The sequence below is a fragment of the Crinia signifera genome, chromosome 2 (assembly GCF_055691185.1).
Source record: "Crinia signifera chromosome 2, ASM5569118v1, whole genome shotgun sequence".
Classification (NCBI taxonomy): Eukaryota; Metazoa; Chordata; class Amphibia; order Anura; family Myobatrachidae; genus Crinia; species Crinia signifera.
In genome coordinates, this window is record NC_139218.1 from 334863952 (window position 1) to 334883536 (window position 19585).

General features: G+C 44.5%; 1 protein-coding gene across 2 annotated transcripts in view; it reads right to left on the reverse strand.

The window, feature by feature from the left end:
- LARP4 (La ribonucleoprotein 4) overlaps window positions 1-19585 on the reverse strand; it is a 45166-nt gene that overhangs the window by 9526 nt on the left and 16055 nt on the right. For both annotated transcript variants that reach the window (XM_083169487.1, XM_083169486.1), the window contains exons 4-12: window positions 19155-19242; window positions 18277-18413; window positions 15493-15596; window positions 13877-13987; window positions 12454-12507; window positions 5822-6034; window positions 2626-2729; window positions 669-884; window positions 421-469 (exon numbers count right to left, since the gene is read on the reverse strand). In XM_083169487.1, coding sequence (XP_083025613.1) covers window positions 421-469; window positions 669-884; window positions 2626-2729; window positions 5822-6034; window positions 12454-12507; window positions 13877-13987; window positions 15493-15596; window positions 18277-18413; window positions 19155-19242 — 1076 coding nt within the window. The remainder of the gene's footprint in view (window positions 1-420; window positions 470-668; window positions 885-2625; window positions 2730-5821; window positions 6035-12453; window positions 12508-13876; window positions 13988-15492; window positions 15597-18276; window positions 18414-19154; window positions 19243-19585) is intronic.

The following is a 19585-nucleotide window of genomic DNA, read 5'->3' on the forward strand; positions in this document are numbered from 1 at the left end:
CTGCGCAGAGATGCGTGTCCCAAACTTTAGGTCCTCAAATGACTGCCCAGTAGCCAGGTACCGCAGGGTAGCCACGAGCTTCACCTGTTCAGAGATAGAAACCTGCCATCTTGCTCCACCTTCTCAATAAAGGCGGTCACCAGAGCCAGCAACTCCTGGAAGGTGTCATCATCATGAATAGGAAGTTGTGGAAATCATCCGGGTTATTATCGCTTATAAGAGCCAGGAGGAGCATGTAGGACCAATAAGGCCTTTGAAGTAACCAGGCCTTTGTGCAGCAAGACCTCTCCTCCTTTGCTGGTCCCTCTCCCTGTATCCCCTCAACTTCAGCACAGTGTAGCATGACTCACTTCCTGATCTAAAATGTTGTACAATCAAGTCTTTCTGGCCTATGAAGCATACAAAGAAAGAGCAACTTACCGAAGTGCGATCATCATCTCTTCGTCGTCTTCCTCTGAAGACATTCCTCCTGTAATGGAAAGCATTAAAACATAAATTAAAAAAAACAGCTTTTATGCATTTTATTGTTAAAACAATTGGAATGTTAACTATATTGAGTCGTAGCATCTGTAGACCACAGATCAAAAAAGTTTGAATGCCTCTTTTGGGACACATTCTAAAAAGCTATTAAATAAAAGTGACAAAAATAAGGCACATAATATACAAACCTGCCACGACCAGCCCCATCCATTCCATTCTGTTCGGTGTGTATAGATTGTGCGTTATCCTGTTGTCCGGTTAAAGATGTGGAGTGCCGTTCTGAGGGAAAAGCCCGTAAGTTTGCTCTATTTATATGTATATCGGCTAATGGTATCGGAGTTGTGGTGCCACCCTCAGTAGCCCGTTCTGAGGAGTTAGTGGATGATCGAAATGGAGGCTTCACACTGTGGGAGAAGAAAAAAAAATCCTACTTATGGTTCCGAAAACTTCTCTGAAATTTTAAAGACATTTAAAATTGTAAGTAATTATTGTTTATAAAGTCTTTGAAGCAAAAATGACAAAAAACTAAAAGGCGTAAATGATAGATTGCCAATACCAATCTAGTCCTAAAATATTTTGAGGCAAAAACTGTATTTGTGAAGTGTGTGTATATATAAATGTGTGTACTGTATGTATAAATACAATGTGGTGCTAGTACAGTCACAGGAGAATGCAACACAGAATTCTATTTTTGACATGTGAACTAAAAAGGGTTATGCATTATAATAATGTTCTGACACATCCCCCTCCCACTACCTCTGGTACCAAAAACTACATTGCTCTATAAAACACAGGTGTTCTCAATGTTTGTTCCCTTAAATAACTGAATAAAACTACCAATCACAAACATAAGTAAAAGTAGTTAATGCATAAAGTAGTTTACAGTCATAGCTAACTGTTCTGCATACCAATGTATCTCATCAGGCAAGTCCCTGTCATCACATTTCAACTGTGCTTGTGACCTTACATGACCCTCTAACCCGCTCAGTAACAAATGAGAAGCTGGCTGAACTATTCCAGAAAGCTTTCAGTAGTTATAGAGCACAATAGGATTAACTGCCAAATTTTGTTTGAAAAGCTGGATGTCAATCCTCTTCACATATGTAGCAGACCCTTTCCAGCAAAGGCGAGTACATTGAATACGTATTTTTGCAACACAACTACTGAAATAAAAAAAAAAAAAAAAAAAAAAAGGGACAAACCTCCAAAAATGCAGTTTTCAGATATTTGAATGCATTCTGCATATGCACTAATCTCCAGAATGCGACACAGGTCTTGGACATTGTAATGCCATTTTAAGGTGGCCATACATGACTGCAATGTATTGCACTAGTGTATGGCTATCCAACCCCCAAGCAGCAGGATCGTATTTGATATGTCGCACGCTGTCTTTTCACGGGCAACCCTGTCCACCGTTGGGTGGGGGGCAGTCAGAGGTCGGACAGGCAGCAGGTAGGATGCGTACTGGACCAGAGGGCAGTTCTCATCAGGGGCCAATGTATCAAGCTTCAAAAAAAGTGTTAAAATGGACAGTGATAAATTGCCAACCAATCAGCTCCTAACTGTCATGTTACAGGCTGTAGTTGACAGGCTGGTTGTTTATCTCTCCACTAAATCACTTTTTGAAACATGATACATCTGACCCCAGGAGAGCTGTACCTTACTTTAATCATACATACAGAGATTATGAACGCTAATGCACACGGTCAGCAGAAATGTGTTCATGGAGATGGACATCAGGTAAATCCAAGGGCATTTACATCCACATAAGGGCCAGAATACTGTATGATATTATACAAGGCTTATATGCTACAAATTGATCTGCACAATAGTGTCTTCCTCGAAAACTCTTCACTGCATTAGTCAACTACGGAGCAACAGGGAGAACATTGACCAGCAACTACCTTAGGAGAACAGTGCAAATGTCTCCAATATACGTTACACAATGTCTGTATAACTAATCAAGTGTGTGTTGCACTTTATATTTTAAAGGCATCTGAATACCATTAAGACAACACTATTGTTGCTCTTCCTCGCATATACTGTGGAATATCCATTTAAAGAAATAGTTATACAAGAAACTAATTGGAGGCAAAAGTGTTAGAACAATCCTTTGTATCTTATCAACTATGATATAATACATACCGGTTTCTATGGAAAGGTCGACCTATACTTAAAGAAGCAGCACTTGTTTTATAAGATCCTGAAGAATTAAAACCATTGACAAACCCTCCATTAGGAAATGGAGCCTGCAAAAAAAATAAAAATTAAATAGGATAACAGATCCTGTAAAGTTTTCAGGACATTGTTGAAAGGAGTGAAATGGTTTTACAAAAATGCATCCAAGATATGCCAAGAATAGATTATTCACCGATACAAAGCAATGCAAAAAAATAAAAATAAAATAAAAACAGCAAATCAAGGTCTTGTAACATCTATTTATGGATGAGGAAGTATGGAAGAAAGAGAGAGAGAACAATTAGCACATGCTGTCACAACTATACAGTTGGCCCTCAGATCTCATAATCTTGCAATCACAGGGTTGGCCCAACATTCATTGACTAAGAAGATCCTGATAATGATTTCCTTTCACCGTCAGTAACCAGAAATGAATAACCATCGCTGGTTTCCAAGGTGGAAGCAGAAGCCAAATTTTGTACGTGAAATAACAAATAAACAAGAGCTCTTGTAAATGAATGTTAACCTTCTTTCCTCAAGGTGCAAGTTCTCATCACTGGGCCACATCCAACAAAACCATTTAATCAAAAGAAGAGGCAGAGTAAATTACATACTGTACTGAAAAAAAAGCTTTGAAAATGGAACATAAAGCTCCAAAAGTATTGGTACAAAATGAATTAAAAAATATTCAAGAATGGATATGAAAATGTTATATGGGGACACTAAGAGGGTAATTCAATTGCTTTGGGCACCTGTAGCTCCTTTAAGGGACTGAAGCTTTTCAATTGTTTGAGCAACCTGCACTGTCCAAGATGTGCAAAGTGTGTTCTCATGACCAGAGTCCAGCGAGCTAGTTACGTGTCCCTAAAACCCTAATTTGGGAATATTTCTGCATGCATATCAGCAGGGTGCAGTCACGTATTATCCCCAAAAGTAATTACTAAAACTGGTTAACTTTCGACAGGAGCTACAAATGTGAAAAATAATTGAATATGACCCAGTAGCAACGTGTGAAACTCACAAGAAATAAACACATGAGAAATATGAAAGTTCAGTTAACTGCCCTAACCAAGATATGAATAACCCACCCAACAAATTGCCAGGGAAATGAAAAGGCAAACATACAGAGGTGTCCTCATATAGCTTGCCTCAATAAGTGTGCAATCTGGTCCCGCGGAACTAGGTTAAGGTCAGGAATCTTTTTGCCAACAAAATGTCTTATTCACAACGCAATGTGATGATTGCAAAAAATCCAGAACCAGATTGAATTCCCACATGACCGCGGGTGAAACAAAAATGGAGCTGTACCTGGAGAACACCCTGGATGAAAGTCTGAACCTCAGACAGGAAGACAAAACTGTGTGATACCAGCTAGTTCCCAGGCTGTACGTGTAGTTTACACAATTAGACCAACAGAACACACCATGTAACCAGTTAGGGCAGCAGCAAGGTTGGTGGAACACCAATGTTACTATCCACACCACCAGGCCAAAAGCAAAAAGCCTGCAAGGTTACACTTTGTGTGTCCTGTTGGCTTTCACACTCCTTCTGCCTTCCAAGGTTATATGGTATGTCCAGTCAGCCAGAACACTTACTAAAGGGGATATATATCTAGCCCAAGTGTTGGTAGAATGCAGCCATAACTGGTTTCTAGGCACGAGGAAAAAGTGGAAACAGATGAGCTTGTAGTGCCAGTCATCACAGCATAAACTGCCTCTGCTGCTGGATCCCATGTTCTGGTGACCTCTCTTAGCAGATAATTGAGCCATGAGGCCATCAGATAGACTTGAGGGCAACCCCAACACAACATGCCTGGATTTTCATGTTATTTCGCTGAACTTGAACTGCCCTTGGACGAGCAGGTAAGACTGCTCCCGCTGAGCAATGTAGACTGCCCAAAGCAACAGAACATTAATAGCAGCCTCTGGGGGGGCACTGACAGGGGTGTAGGTGGTACTTGTGTAGTTTCACGGTGGCAGTTACGCAGTTAGCGTAGCGTCCCTGTCAGAATCAGCTTAGTGTTCATGCGGATCGCTTAAGTAGTTAACGTAGTCAATAGAGTGGGTTCCCGCGGCCGCTTTAGTAGTTAGCGTAGTCAGTCAGGCGTCCCTGTTAATATCAGCTTTGTGTTTGCGGGCTAGCCGGAGCTTACATAGTTAGCGTAGTCAGTCAGCGTTACGCAGTTTGCTTAGTCAGTCAGCGCTTATTACATTGTGTGGGACGCATTGACCCTTTTAACCTGCCTGACATGACGACAGGTGTGAATGTGTTCCTGAAACCCCCCCACTATCCACGCCAGCCCGAAGCATAGCAAGCCCCGCGGTACTCGTCCTCTCAACTTGTTCATACCCCCACTATCCAAGTCAGCGTGGAGTTGATTTTATAAAGTGTGGCGAGCGCAGTGAGCCAACGAGCCCGAAGTGTGGCAAGCGCAGGAAGCCCCACGTGGGGACGCTGAATACATGTCAAGTAATCCGCTGTGCTCGCAACACTTTATAAAGTCAACTCCACGCCGACGTGGATAGCGGGGGTATGAACAAGTCGAGGATGCGTACCACGTCCCCTTGCCATGCTTCGGGCTGGCGTGGATAGTGAGGGTTTCAAATGGAGGCATTTGCCAGTATGTAACATGGAGCACAGGCAAATGCCTCCTTTATTGTGCATTAGACGCACTTGCACATCGCACCCCCCCCCCCCCCTTTGTGCAGGAGACGCACGTGCTACCGAATCCCTAACCCTGCGTCTCAGACAGATGAAGCACCTCTCCGCCGGCGTCCACCAGCGCAGGAGATACCTGCGCTGTGTGAGAGGCGCTCACTAAGCTCCCCAGGGACTACGCTAACTACGTAGGGCTGCCACGGAGACACTACGCTTACTACGCTAGGCAGCCGTTGTGCTTAGCTGACAATGTAGTTTCAAACGTAGCTTAGGCTGCTGCGAGCGCTCCCTTCCAGCGGCTGGCGATCTGACCACCAGCTAGACGAGAGGCGCTACATCTGTACTTAGACAAATCTTACCAATGGAAAAATTGTACAAAAAGCAATTCAAAAACCAATTATCTTCTTCGACAGTGTGCACAGAACTGGCTAAATGACCATTTCAGTAGACACATTTTTACAAGAAAAATATAAGAAGCTGCCGATCAGCATGTAGAACTACTTACCAGTGGTGTTTCAAAGTAAGGTGCTGGGTTTGGAGACCATGTTTGAGGCACAATGTTATAAATTGAATACTGCTGATGAGGACTATATACAGGCTGCATAAAGAGAGGAGAGGGGAACTGTGCTTGGGTCTGAACGGGCTGAGTGTACACACTGGAGTCCACCGTTCTATATCCATTCTTTGCAAAGAATGTGTTGATGGCTTTTATCCTAGCCTGTGGGAAACAATCCGATGTAACAATGAAAGCGCTATACATACTACACAATAAGCTTTAAACTCCAGATAACCAAAAAGAGCATACACTAAATATTTAAAGGACAAACTGATCTGAATCCGATTAAAGAATGTGTTGATGGCTTTTATCCTAGCCTGTGGGAAACAATCCGATGAAACAATGAAAGCGCTATACATACTACACAATAAGCTTTAAACTCCAGATAACCAAAAAGAGCATACACTAAATATTTAAAGGACAAACTGATCTGAATCCGATTAAGAAAATAAAAATTGCACATGGATTATCTGTATTAATTTACTAATGCCCCAGTGTCCCTTAGTGGAAGTAGTAAAAAAATAAGGGGATTTTGGTCCTACCTGTAAAATCCTTTTTTCTGAATCCATGGTGGACACTGGGACAGTGGGGTGTGGGTGGAGCTTCAGCTACAGGCACCAAGTAGAATAGAGTTCTTCAAGTGCAGCCCAGGCTCCTCCTCCTCCACGCCCCTACAGGCTTCAGTTTGTTCAACAGCTTACCCGCAAGGTACAGGAAAAGGAAGAGAAACAGGAAAGAAACCAGCAACCCGAAGGAAGAATAAGTTTCAGGAAGGTGTAAGCCGACCCCCATTACTGTAGATCAGTGTGCGAGGGCGGGCGCCCAGTGTCCACCATGGATTCAGAAAAAAGGATTTTACAGGTAGGACCAAAATCCCCTTTTTTCATTTATGCCAATGGTGGTCACTGGGACAGTGGGACGTCCCAAAGCTGTCCCTTTTACGGGAGGGAACGCACCTGAGCTGCACTGATGACGCGTTGTCCAAAAGCAGAATCTGCCCTGGCGAACGTGTCAAAATGGTAAAATTTTAGAAAGGTGTGTGGAGAGGACCAAGTGGCCGCGCGACACAACTGTTCTGCAGAGGCTCCCTGATGAGCCGCCCAAGAGGCCGCTACCGAACGCGTGGAGTGGGCTCTGATAGAGGATGGAACTGGCTTATTGGAAGATACATAAGCCTGTTTTATAGTTAGCCGCAACCATCGAGCCAAAGTCTGCTTCGTTGCAGGCCAGCCTCTCTTGTTTGCATCATAGAGCACGAACAGGGCCTCTGTCTTTCGTAAGGATTGAGTCCTGTTAACGTAAACTTTTAAAGCTCTTGTAACATCCAAAGAGCGTAACTCTGGGGAGTCCTCCAACTGGGAAAGCAGGAACAACGATATCCTGGTTTATGTGAAAACTGGAAATAACTTTGGGTAGGAACTCCTTTTTTGTTCTTAAGACTGCCCTGTCCGGGTGGAACACCAGATACGGGGATGCACTAGACAAGGCTGACAGGTCCGAAACTCTTCTGGCTGAAGAAATAGCCAGTAGAAACACTGTTTTCCATGTTAGCCACCTGAGCTCTGAGGATTCTAGAGGCTCAAACGGTGGTCTTTGCAGTGCTGAGAGCACCACTGTGAGGTCCCAAGGTTGGATTGGGGGTACAAAGGGAGGCTGTATGTGAAGGACGCCCTGCAAAAAGGTCTGTATAGCCATCTTCTTTGCTAACTTCCGCTGAAACAAAATAGAGAGTGCGGAAACTTGGACCTTTAAGGAGGACAACCTTAGGCCCAAATCCAGGCCCGCCTGCAAGAAGGCCAGGATCCTGGAAAGTCGAAACTCCCTAGGCGGAAGGTTCTTCTTCGCACACCAGGTGAAAAAGGCATTCCAGATTCGATAGTAGATCCGGGAAGAAGCAGGTTTCCTTGCTGCTATCATGGTTTTTATGACCGGTAATGAAAATCCCTTCTCTCTTAAAACTTCCGTTTCAAGAGCCACGCCGTCAAAGCTAGTCTGCCTAGATTCGGATGAAGGCATGGTCCTTGTACTAGCAAGTCCGGACGAGCTGGCAGCCTCCAAGGTGGCTGCAGAGACATCTCCCGAAGGTCTGAGTACCAGGCTCTGCGGGGCCAGTCTGGGGCCAGGAGGATTGCTGTGGTCCCTTCTTGTTTGAGGCGCCTGAGGACTCTTGGTAGCAGTGCCACTGGAGGAAAAATGTAGACCAGGGAGAATGGCCATGGAGCCGACAGGGCATCCACCAGATATGCCTGTGGGTCCCTGGAGCGAGCCCCGTAACGGGGTAACTTTTTGTTGACGCTTGAGGCCATTAGGTCTATTTGCGGGAGTCCCCATCTGTTGACTAGTTCCTGGAACACATCCTCGTGGAGCCCCCATTCGCCTGACTGTACCTCCTGGCGGCTCAGAAAATCGGCCTCCCAGTTCTGAACGCCTGGTATGTGTACCGCTGACAAAGCTAACAGGTGATGTTCTGCCCATTGCAGAATTGATGTTACCTCCCTCATGGCTGCTAGGCTCCTGGTCCCCCCCTGGTGGTTGACGTATGCCACCGCAGTGGCATTGTCTGATTGAATCTTCACCGGTTTGGAGTGAATCAGAGGGCCTGCTGACTTGAGGGCTAGCAGGATGGCTCTTAGCTCCAGTATGTTTATTGGGAGCAGCGCCTCCTCCCTCGACCAACGGCCTTGGAAGGAATGTTCTGCCAGAACAGCTCCCCACCCTCGGAGGCTGGCGTCCGTTGTTAACATCACCCATTGAGGGATGACAAACTGGCGCCCTTTTTGAAGGTTTAGAGGACTGAGCCACCATGTGAGCGACAGACGTGTCTGCCTGGACAGAACAAAGGTCTGCTATTTCAGGCTTGGTTGGGAACGGTTCCAGTGACGCAGCATTTCCCTCTGCAGGGGCCTGGAATGGAACTGCGCAAATTCCGCCATGTCGTAACAAGAGACCATCTTGCCTAGGACCTTCATGCACAGGTGCACAGAGACCCTTTGTTGCTTCAGGAAGAGTTTCAGGAGGTCTCTGAGGAGTATCCACTTGTCCTCCGGCAGGTAAACCCTGAGAGTTTTTGTGTCTATCAAGGCTCCTAGATGCACCATCTGCTGTGATGGGGTTGTTGAGGATTTTTTCCAATTTATGAGCCAGCCGTGGGTCTGCAGGAGGGAAACCGTTAGCTCCAGATGCATCTGGAGTGTCTGTGCGGATTGAGCCAGTATCAAGAGGTCGTCTAGATATGGTAGTAGACGAACGCCCTGGGCCCTTAGGGCCGCCGCCATGGTGGCCATAATCTTTGTAAAGATTCGTGGCGCGGTCGACAGCCCGAAGGGGAGGGCTATGAACTGGTAGTGGTTGCCTTTGACTGCAAACCTGAGGTAGCACTGGCTGTCCGATCGAATTGGCACATGGAGGTAGGCATCCTGGATGTCCAGGGATGCCATGAAGTCCCCCGGTTCCAGAGATTGCAGGATAGACCTGAGGGACTCCATCCTGAACTTGGGAATACAGAGATGTTTGTTCAGGCCCTTCAGGTTGAGGATGGGCCGGTATGACCCGTCCGGCTTTGTCACCAGGAACAGGCTTGAGTAGAAACCTGCTCCTCGCTGAGAAAGTGGGACAGGTACTATGACCCCTGCTGCCAGCAGGGTGTGAATGGAGCTGGTCAGAGCAGCCGCTCTGTCCTTCTCCCGGGGCATGCTTGTTGTGAAAAACCGAGAAGGCGGACGCCCCTGAAAGGAGAGGGAGTAACCCTGGGCCACTATGGTGTTTACCCACCTGTCGGTGGTAGTGGCCTGCCAAACCCCGGCAAATGACAACAGGCGACCGCCCACCTGATGTGGTTGGTGGGCCGCCTGATCCTCATGCTGAGGGCTTGTCGGCCTGTTTTGGGGCCTGACGGCGACCCGCCCAGGACTGTTTGGTCTTGGGAGCGGATGGACGCCTTGTGGGGGCCTGCGCCCTTGATGAAGGCTGACCCCTGGGCCTCCCCTGTGGACGGAAGGTCCGAAAGGACTGAGATCTAGGCCTAGCCGGTGCCGAAGGCAGAAAAGCTGTTTTGGACGTTGCAATGGTGGCTACAATCTTGTCCAGCTCGGAGCCGAACAGAACATCCCCTGAGAATGGAAGGGCCTCCAATGCCTTTTTGGAATCAGAATCTGCGTTCCAAGTACGCAGCCACAGTGCACGCCGGGCAGCAATTGAAGAAGCTGAAATTTTTGAGGAGAGGGCAGCTGCATCTATCGCTGCCTCTTCCAGGTATGTGGCCCCTTCCCTAATGAGGTCCACCGTTGATAACAATTCAGAGCGACGTGTGCCTGAGGAAATCTGCTCCTGTAGGGAGTCAGCCCAAGTTGCAATTGCCTTTGCTACCCAGGCTGAGGCCATAGCTGGTCTTGCTGACACGCCAGCATTGGAGAACACTGATTTTAGGCAGTGTTCAATCTTCCTATCAGTAGGATCCTTAAGAGAGGCCACTGTAGGAATGGGAAGGGTAGTAGCCTTAACTAGGCGGGCTACGTGAGCATCAACCTGTGGAGGTTCCTCCCATTTCTTACGGTCCGCTGGAGCGAACGGGAAGAAGGAAATCAGGCGTTTGGACACTAAAAACTTTTTGTTAGGGTGTTGCCACGCTTCAGATAAGACCTCATTTAAGTCTGAATTTGAGGGAAAAAGAGCCAACTCCTTCTTTTTCTTTTTAAAAAGAAGTGTGTCAGGTGTTGTGACCTGGGTGTCCTGTATATTGAGAGACATCCTAACAGCCTTAACTAAGGAGTCTACTCTGGACTGGGTCATTCTTTCCTCCTTATCAGGTTCATCTATGTCAACATCATCTATGTCAGCATCATCGTCCGTGTCGACCAGCACCTGGTCATCCAAGTCACCCTCAGCATCTGTTTGATTAGAAGCTAAAGGAGCTTGTGCTTTGCGTTTAGGTGGAGCCCTCAATGCAGATTGCAGAGAAGCAGACACCTGGACTAAATCCTGAACAGAGGAGGATAAACCCTGTACCCAGGCCGGCTCTGATGCAGCAACAGCAGGCTGAGCTGGCAATGGCTGCGCAGCAGACTCTCTGTTTGCAGCTAACTGAGTAGCTAACTCCTTCATGGCTGCTGAGAGAGTGGAAGCCCAACTGGGTTCTGTTGGGACTGAGGGGCCCCCCAGGGAGTCCTGTGCAGAACAGCGTTCACACAAACCAGCTTGCTCCTGTATGGAGGAATAATTCTCCTTACAGTTAGTGCATGTATAAGCATGCAGCTTAGGTGAATCCCTAGCTGGCTTTGCTTTGGGGTGTTTCTGTGACATTTTAACACAGACAGGCCCCGTGTGCACTGGTTACAATAATACAGTGGACAGTAACACCCTCTGAAACTATAAAGGTATACAGATGGATGACAGTAGAAAAGACACTATACTCTCTGACACTCAGCCAAATACTGAGGTACAGAGGGCTGCAGAAAAAACCTGTTCCTGTAGCGTGTAGAGGAGCAGGGATTCCGGTGCACTTCTCCCACAGTGTAGTCCCGCGTAATGGCGTCTTCAGTACGCTGCTGGGGCGTGGGGAAGCTAAGCTCAGGCGGGAAAACAGCGTTATGTCGCTCTGAGCGTGGAGGCGGGGAGCTGTGGATCAAGGCCCCGCCTCCCCTGGAACCATCAGTGCCCTGCGCCATTAACAAAAAATGGCGCTCCACAGTACGGCTCCCTGGTGGTCTAGTGGCCGCGCAGAGAAGACTGGGTGCCACTGCCAGGGTCACCCGGGCTGCACCCCGCCCGGTGACTCGACCGCTAGCGGTGCGCACATAAAATGGTGCGCGCGTCACCTCACATGGAGGGCCCGCTTACCTGTGGTGGAGCGCGGCGTCCTCCGTGTCATGAGGAGAGCGGCGGGTCTGGCTATGAAAGTCAGCGCGCCGCTGCCAGCCACAGGGGAGCAGCGTAACGCTGTCTCCGTGTAAAAAAAAAAAAAAAAAAATTAAAGATTTCAGACAGAGCACGGAGCCCTGTCCCATGGTACCTGTGCCTTGAGGCACCAAGAAACAACTGAAGCCTGTAGGGGCGTGGAGGAGGAGGAGCCTGGGCTGCACTTGAAGAACTCTATTCTACTTGGTGCCTGTAGCTGAAGCTCCACCCACACCCCACTGTCCCAGTGACCACCATTGGCATGAATGAAAAAGTAAGATTTTTGTATTTCAGGAGCACTGGATTAATTGAATATTATGTTGATATGAGCAGCTCTACTACATTATGTTTATGGAAAATAAGGCGACTCAACAAATCCTTAGCACCAACCAGTGGACTATGATTTTATTGTAAATAGAATATAAACATAATCTATTGTATGCGTCCTTTTGCATACGAGGCTGGGAGGCTGTGTGAAGTAGAGGTTCGACATGCAGCTTTCTCAGCCGGATCTGTCGGAATGAGGTGAAAAGTGACCAAATCACAATAGGGTATGGTCAACTTAACACAATGATAACCAAGGCAAACATAGCCCCCTCATATGAAATACTGCATTAAGGCTTGCAGTCATCAGGGTGAATTAAACAGGAGAGGAGACAGACTTTCAAAGAAGTGATATTTTAACTTACCATTATTGGCTTGTCCTGAAATGTTTTAACTTCTTCCCTTAGATATCTGAATGCCTACAAGAAAATCAAAAATGCTGGACAATAAATACACAATATAAAACTAGCACACACAAATCATTACTGAACAGTAGTATGGTGGCCCTCAGATCTCATAATCTTGCAATCATAGGGTAGGCCATACATTCATTGTCTAAGCAGATCACAAATGATATCCTTTCACGGTCAGGAATCAGAACTGTGTTACCACTGCTGGTTCCTGAGGTGTAAGTGTACGTCAAAAATTGTACAAATGAAACAAAATAAATTGCTTATGTGAATGAATGTTGACCTTATTTCCTCAAGGCGCAAGTTCTTCATCACCGGGCCACCGTTCACTCAAATTAAGCGATAAAGTAAATACTAAATTAAACAATTAAAATGGAACACCAATATATAAAGAAAGCAAAAAGTTCAGATTATCTCTCCATATCTCTGGTTGTTACGGACAAATAAGGCAACATTGGAGAGAGATAGAAGTTAGGGTGCCTGTGCACTTCTAAAACTTGCCTACTTTTCACCAAAGTCCAACGCATTAGGCCGGGAATTCGGGTGAAAAGTGCACAAATCGTATGTGCCTAACCTCCGACTCCGATCCAACGTCCATGCGCATTGGATCAGATCCAGAGATCTTAAGTGCTGAACTGAAAATCTATCGGATCCAGCAGCACTTGCTGGGGTCGAATATGATATGCTACATGCGATATCTTGGATTAATGGATGGGCACCATTAGGCCAGGTGCACATCAAGACGACCAGTAAAAACTTGCCTATCGTCGGCTCTGCCGGTAAACAATGCCCAATGTAATTAAAGTCAAAATGACAGTGTTCCAATGCAGCGAATAGCAGTTGGTTGGCAGTGCAGCCAAAATTAGGCTAAAAGGTTGCCCAACATTAACGAATTTAAAAAGGACACAGGATGGAAAGTGTTTTAACTCCATGTTTTCGCTCATAGACCAGAAATATGCTGCCGGTTATTAGTGTTTGTGTGTGAGAATTTAGACAATTAAGACTTATTCAACATGAAGAATGCTTTCTAAAACAGAATGTATTATGCTGCCAGCATATAAACGCAAGTGAAAAATAAATGTTCTTGCCATACATTAATAAAATGTTTTATTTAGATCTGTTCTGCTGAATGCAAGCTATTGATCCTTGTGATCAACAACTTTGATTAGATAAGAATCTGACTAATGTTATGAAGTGGGATTACTGCCAAGTGGTTCTTGTGAGACAACATTCAAACAACCGTCTTCAACTTCTTCCTTTCTGTCACACTCCTGAAGCATTTCCATATGAAATACATCATGTCCTAAATGCCTACAAATAAACCAGGTATCTGGGTAAAGCAGGCTTACTATCAACCCCAAAAACCGGATAGGCTCACCTGTTGTGCATCAGTGTCAGACTGGAATGTAACATACCAGTTGTTATTGTGAGCAAACTCACAGCTTATTACTTTGGGGCAATTTTCATTGTCAAAAAGTGCTTTCACCTCCTAAAATACAAAATAGAATGTCTGTTAGGCAACATTTAAGTACCAGCATTATGCGTTTATTATTGATTACGTAAGAGGAAGCTGTCTGGGGAGGGAGGAAGTGGGGTATAATCACCATTGGGTACTTAAATTCATCCAATAAATGTTATGGAGGCAATAACTGTCTAATGCAAAAATAAATGCATTAAAAACCAACACAGTCATTAGTTCACAGCAAATGAGCAGGAAAGTAAAACTATTAGCACACACAAATCATTACTGAACAGGAGTATGGTGGCCCTCAGATCTCATAATCTTGCAATCACAGGGTAGGCCCTACATTCATTGTCTAAGCAGATCACAAATGATATCCTTTCACGGTCAGGAATCAGAACTGTGTTACCACTGCTGGTTCCTGAGGTGTAAGTGTACGTCGAAAATTGTACAAATGAAACAAAATAAATTGCTTATGTAAATGAATGTTGACCTTAATTCCTCAAGGCGCAAGTTCTTCATCACCGGGCCACATTCTGTATAACCGTTCACTCAAATTAAGCGAGAAAGTAAATACTAAATTCAACAATTAAAATGGAACAGCAGTAAAGAAAGCAAAAATATTAAGAAAATTGGTAGAAATTAATGTTCAATAGGTTTCAGAATGTATAAAAATTTGTTCAACAAATACAAAAGTTTTAGGGTTTAACGCTATTCGCACATTTGGTCTGCTAAAAACCAATGTTAATAGTGGGCCTCGCATATCAAAACTTGCTGAAGGGAGATGGGGAGAAACCGAAGAAATATCCCACTTCTATAGTGATGAAAGTGAACTTTATATTTGTCTTACCAATTACATATACAGAGGTGTCCTCATACATTCAATAGGGCCCCGTTTTCAGCCCGCTTGAGATGTGTGGTGTAAGCTGCCAGTTCCCATGCTACTGCTAGCATGGAGAGTCTTTTTGCAGAAAAAGCATCTTAATCGCCATGCAATGCTACTAAGACGCACAAGGAGATTGTGCCGATTCATATTTATATGCGGCAATTATATATTGTGTGTAACTGAGTCTGTATATGGAGCAGAACAGATTTTGTATTGGGAAAAAGCTGCGGCTGCTACATTGTAGAACTTCATATACAACATCAGAGACTCAGACACATGCACACAGATATACGCACAGGTGCCATAGAGCAAAGTAATCAGACCTAGTAACATCCAGCTTCAGACATTTTCAGCTAAAAAAAAAAAAAAAAAAGCTGCTCAACATACTTTTGTTTTGCTGATGTACAGTAACGTTCCAGTCACACTGACTTCCTTGGGAACTAATACTGCATGTGTCTGACCCCTGTTGCACGATCACCAATGCCAACAAGCAGATACATTTACTTCTCTGTATTTTTGGTTTGTTTTTAATACTTTTAAGCATTATCCCAGAAGTCTAATATTCTACCCTTCAATAAATGGCTTGTAAATCAAAGAACAAACTTTACCAATAAAAAGGAGAATTGAAATATGGAAATTACTGTACCTCTACAGGAGTTGTTTCCGGGATTTCACGCAGAATAATAATACATCGTTTATGGTTTGGTCTTACTTTCTCTCCTTTCTCATCAACTTGAACCATAGGAGTAGCTAAGAAAAGAAACAAAAAAAAAAAAACAACAACTTTGTTTGGTCATAGCATGTTGGAAAAGGGTCACCTACAGAACAGGGTCACCTAAAGTAATCATTTAATCTGAGAAATCAAAAGTTAAACAATGTTCTAATAACTAACAAGGATAAATAGACCTAAAAATCAGGACTACAATTGCACTTTTAAACTTGAACAATTTACAAGATAATATTGAAAACTGGTATTTAATTACAAATGACTGAAGTAGGCGTTGGGCATTCACATGCCATAGAAAATACACAAGACTGAGATTTCCCTGGTGAAAGTCACCAATGACCTGCTCTCAGCCAAATCCAGGGGCCAATTCTCTCTGATTATCCTTCTGGACCGCTCTGCTGCCTTGGACACTGTGGATCACCCTCTCCTCCTTCACACACTCCAAAACATTCTCTGGCACTGTCCTTGACTGGTTTACCTCTTACCCCACCAACCGTTCCTTCCCAGTCTCTGCCACTGGCACCACCTTCCATCCTTTTCCTGTCTGTGTCCCTCAGGGTTCCATCCTTGGCCCCCTTCTGTTCTCCCAGTACATCTCTTCCCTGGTTGCACTCATTAACTCATTTGGCCTCTAATACCACCTTTATGCTGATGACACAACTCTACCTGTCCCCCACTGTTCTCTCTAAGGTTTCCAACTGCCTCTCTGCAATCTCCTCCTGGAGGTCTGAGCGCTCTCTGAAGCTCAATATGGACAAAACTGAACTCATATTTCCTCCACCTAGAGTTACACCCCCTACTAATATATCCATCACTGTTAACAGCAGGGCTGTGTAGTCGGAGTAAATTTCGAGTACCTGGGGTCGGAGTCGGCAAACAATGCACCGAACGCCAACTCCGAAAATTATAATTAATGACTTCTCTACTGTAAGAATAAAGACCAATGCATGCAGTGCCTCACGTAACCGCAAAAAGAACACGTTAAGTGACCTTGAAAAAGCATGCTTTTCATGTGCTTCACTATACGGCACCCAACGCACAATTCGGAGCACCAATACTTCTAAATGTATTCTCCCTTGTAGTTTACAACTTATTTCCAACGTTCAATAAGGTTTTCAATACCTCGTTGGTAGAAATCACCTGGTGTAGACTCGAAAAATTCATTCAACCAGGCTCTCCCACCATACGCACAACATCTTTTTACGCGGATGAAGATCTTGTTTCATGCGCGGGGTCGTTTGTTTACCTTGGCTAAGCCATTCCTTACGCTGGTTCATATTGATGTACAGGCACCAATTTTCGTCGCCAGTAACGATTCGGTAAAGAAATCGTTCCTTGTGTCCGTGAATTGAACGGTGACGAGCAAGCAAACCAGCAGACAAACATTGTGTTTGTCCTTTGCTTAAACTGTTCAATACAGTAGACTGTTGGCTTCCCAGCCTCCAGTTTCTGTAGTAATATGTATGTTGCCTTTCTTTCCTTCAAGGAATGTATCAAATACATTCGCATATTAATAGAGGAGTCGGAGGCAGATGTACGAGTAGTCGGAGTCGGACCATTTATCTACCGACTCCACAGCCCTGGTTAACAGTCATCACCCCCTTTGCCCAACTCTGCTGCTGGGGTGTCACTTGACTCCTCCATCTCCTTTGCACCCCACATCCGAGCTCTGGCCCATTCCGGTCAGTTTTATTTACGCAACATTGCTCGCATCAGGCCTTTTCTCTCCCAAAGTGCAACTAAACTGATTACACACTCACTGGTCATCCCACGGCTTGACTACTGCAGTGTTCTCCTTACTGGCCTCTCTCGCTGCCTATTGGCTTCTTTACAATCTGTCCAACTCTGTAGCCAGGCTTTTCTTCCTCTCCCGCCGCTCCACTTCTGCCACTCCCCCTTCAACAAAATCTGCACTGGCTCCCATTCCCCTACAGAATCCTCTTCAAGCACCTCACCCTCACATACAGGACCATCCCTAATTCCATTGCTCCTAATATATACATTCATACAACCCCATGCCCTGACTCATCTCTCCTCCACACTGATCACTGCTTCCCACGGTAGAGATCAGGACTTTGCCCGTGCTGCACCCCTTCAGTGGAAAGCACTCCCTTGTTCTATTAGACTCTCCCCAACCTTGAAAAGCTTCAAACAGGCACTGGAAACTCACCTATTCCTCAAAGCGTACCCTTCTGCTACATAATCTAGTCCTGAGGCTGGTCCTCCAACCCCTTGCCTTCACCATCTCTGCCTGCTTACATTCTGCTATCAAGCCACCTCCCACTTGCTTGCACCTCATGTAATCTGTCTGTCTCCCCTTCCTACTAGATTGTAAACTCCCCAGAGCAGGGCCCTCTTCCCTTCACTCACAGCTTTTTCATACTCAAACACTCACTGGCCATCTTCGTCCACATACTCATCTCCATCTTTGGTCACTAGCCCCTAGTAGTTTGTGGATCAAGTTTTCACTACTTACATTTAAGCTGTAATGTGTATTGAATTTAAATATTTTTGTTATTTATTTACTATAATGTTAACAAGTTTTGTCTCCCTGTACTGCTAATTTGTACAGCGCTGCTAAACACTTGTGGCGCCTTATAAATAAAATTATAATAATAATTATTATTATTACACAAACACTGCATGGTGACAAACTGACAGGTATTTTTGCACAAGAATAAAAAGTTAATTACGTCAACTTACAGCGGAGAACTTCAACTATAAGATCCAGATCAGTGGTTAGTTTCTTTATGCCTTCCATGTTTGCAATTGTCCATATAGGTATAAACTGGTCACTATCCATTTGGGACATCAAATAAAGATCTTTTGACAGGTTCTCTCTGCATCAAAACAATACAATTAACAAACTTGCCACTTGAAAAGCACAATGTGTAAAAGGTTTAGTTGAAGCAATCGAGAAACGCAATTTTCAACGTTGTAATTTAATACATAAATACTACAACTTCCGTAGCACTTCTGTATTACAAAAGCTATGCAGATCAATACATTTAACATTCCTGCTGCTCTAAATGAATTTGAACAAGCTCTTGTTAATAAACGTATGCTGATGTTCAACTACACAGTATAGGAATATTTATATGTAATAGTGGGTGACAATATCCAACAACTGAAACCTCTAAAGCCAGGTACACACTGTATCAATGTCAGGTCAGTCAGTAGGCGGTTTCTAGCGGAATCAGAAAAACATATGGCCTGGCTCAGGCTGTGTGTACGGACAGTATATGTCACTAGGTCAACAGGGACATTAGGTCGACACGGGCTAGGCTATACCTTATAGGTGATTACCAGACATCAACACTAAATTTTAAGCAATAGTATGGAATTTGCCCTATATACAGGTTTGTGGAAGAATTCAGTTCAAAGTGATGGACATGATGTGCGATTCTGGAATAGCACAATGGAAGTTTTCCCTCTGAATCCCTTTGTCTCCGTGAATGCTTTTTCATTGTCCTTAAATGGCATGTAGTAGTGTCATTTTTTGTTAGCATTGTTTGTATAGATTAAATACTACCAACTAGCTGATTAACCACAGAGTAACATACCTAAGTTTCTAAACATACCGTGAAAAGCAGAATTCTAGTTGTTTTTTCAAACAATCCTTAAGATCTTCTGCAGAAACAGCTTGTGGAATGGGTGAAGTGCCTTCACCTTTAGAAAAGATGAACAGAATTAAGATGATTAAAAAAAAATAATTATATATATCACAATCTTACTGGTGACATTCAGTATTTCAACTTTTATGACTTTCTGCAAAACCCTCTAAGTCTTTGGCAGACTTTTGAAATACTAATTCTATAAAACCTGTGGAAAGCAGAGCCATGAAATATTACAGATGTGCTGGTTTGTATTTACGGTACTTGTGAGTTATCTGGGCTGCCGATTTTTTGATTGTATGCCTTAAGTTAAGGCATACAATCAGATGCGATGCGATATCGCATCGCATCGCATGCGACCATCGGATGCGATGACCCGATTTTTCCATAGGAATCAA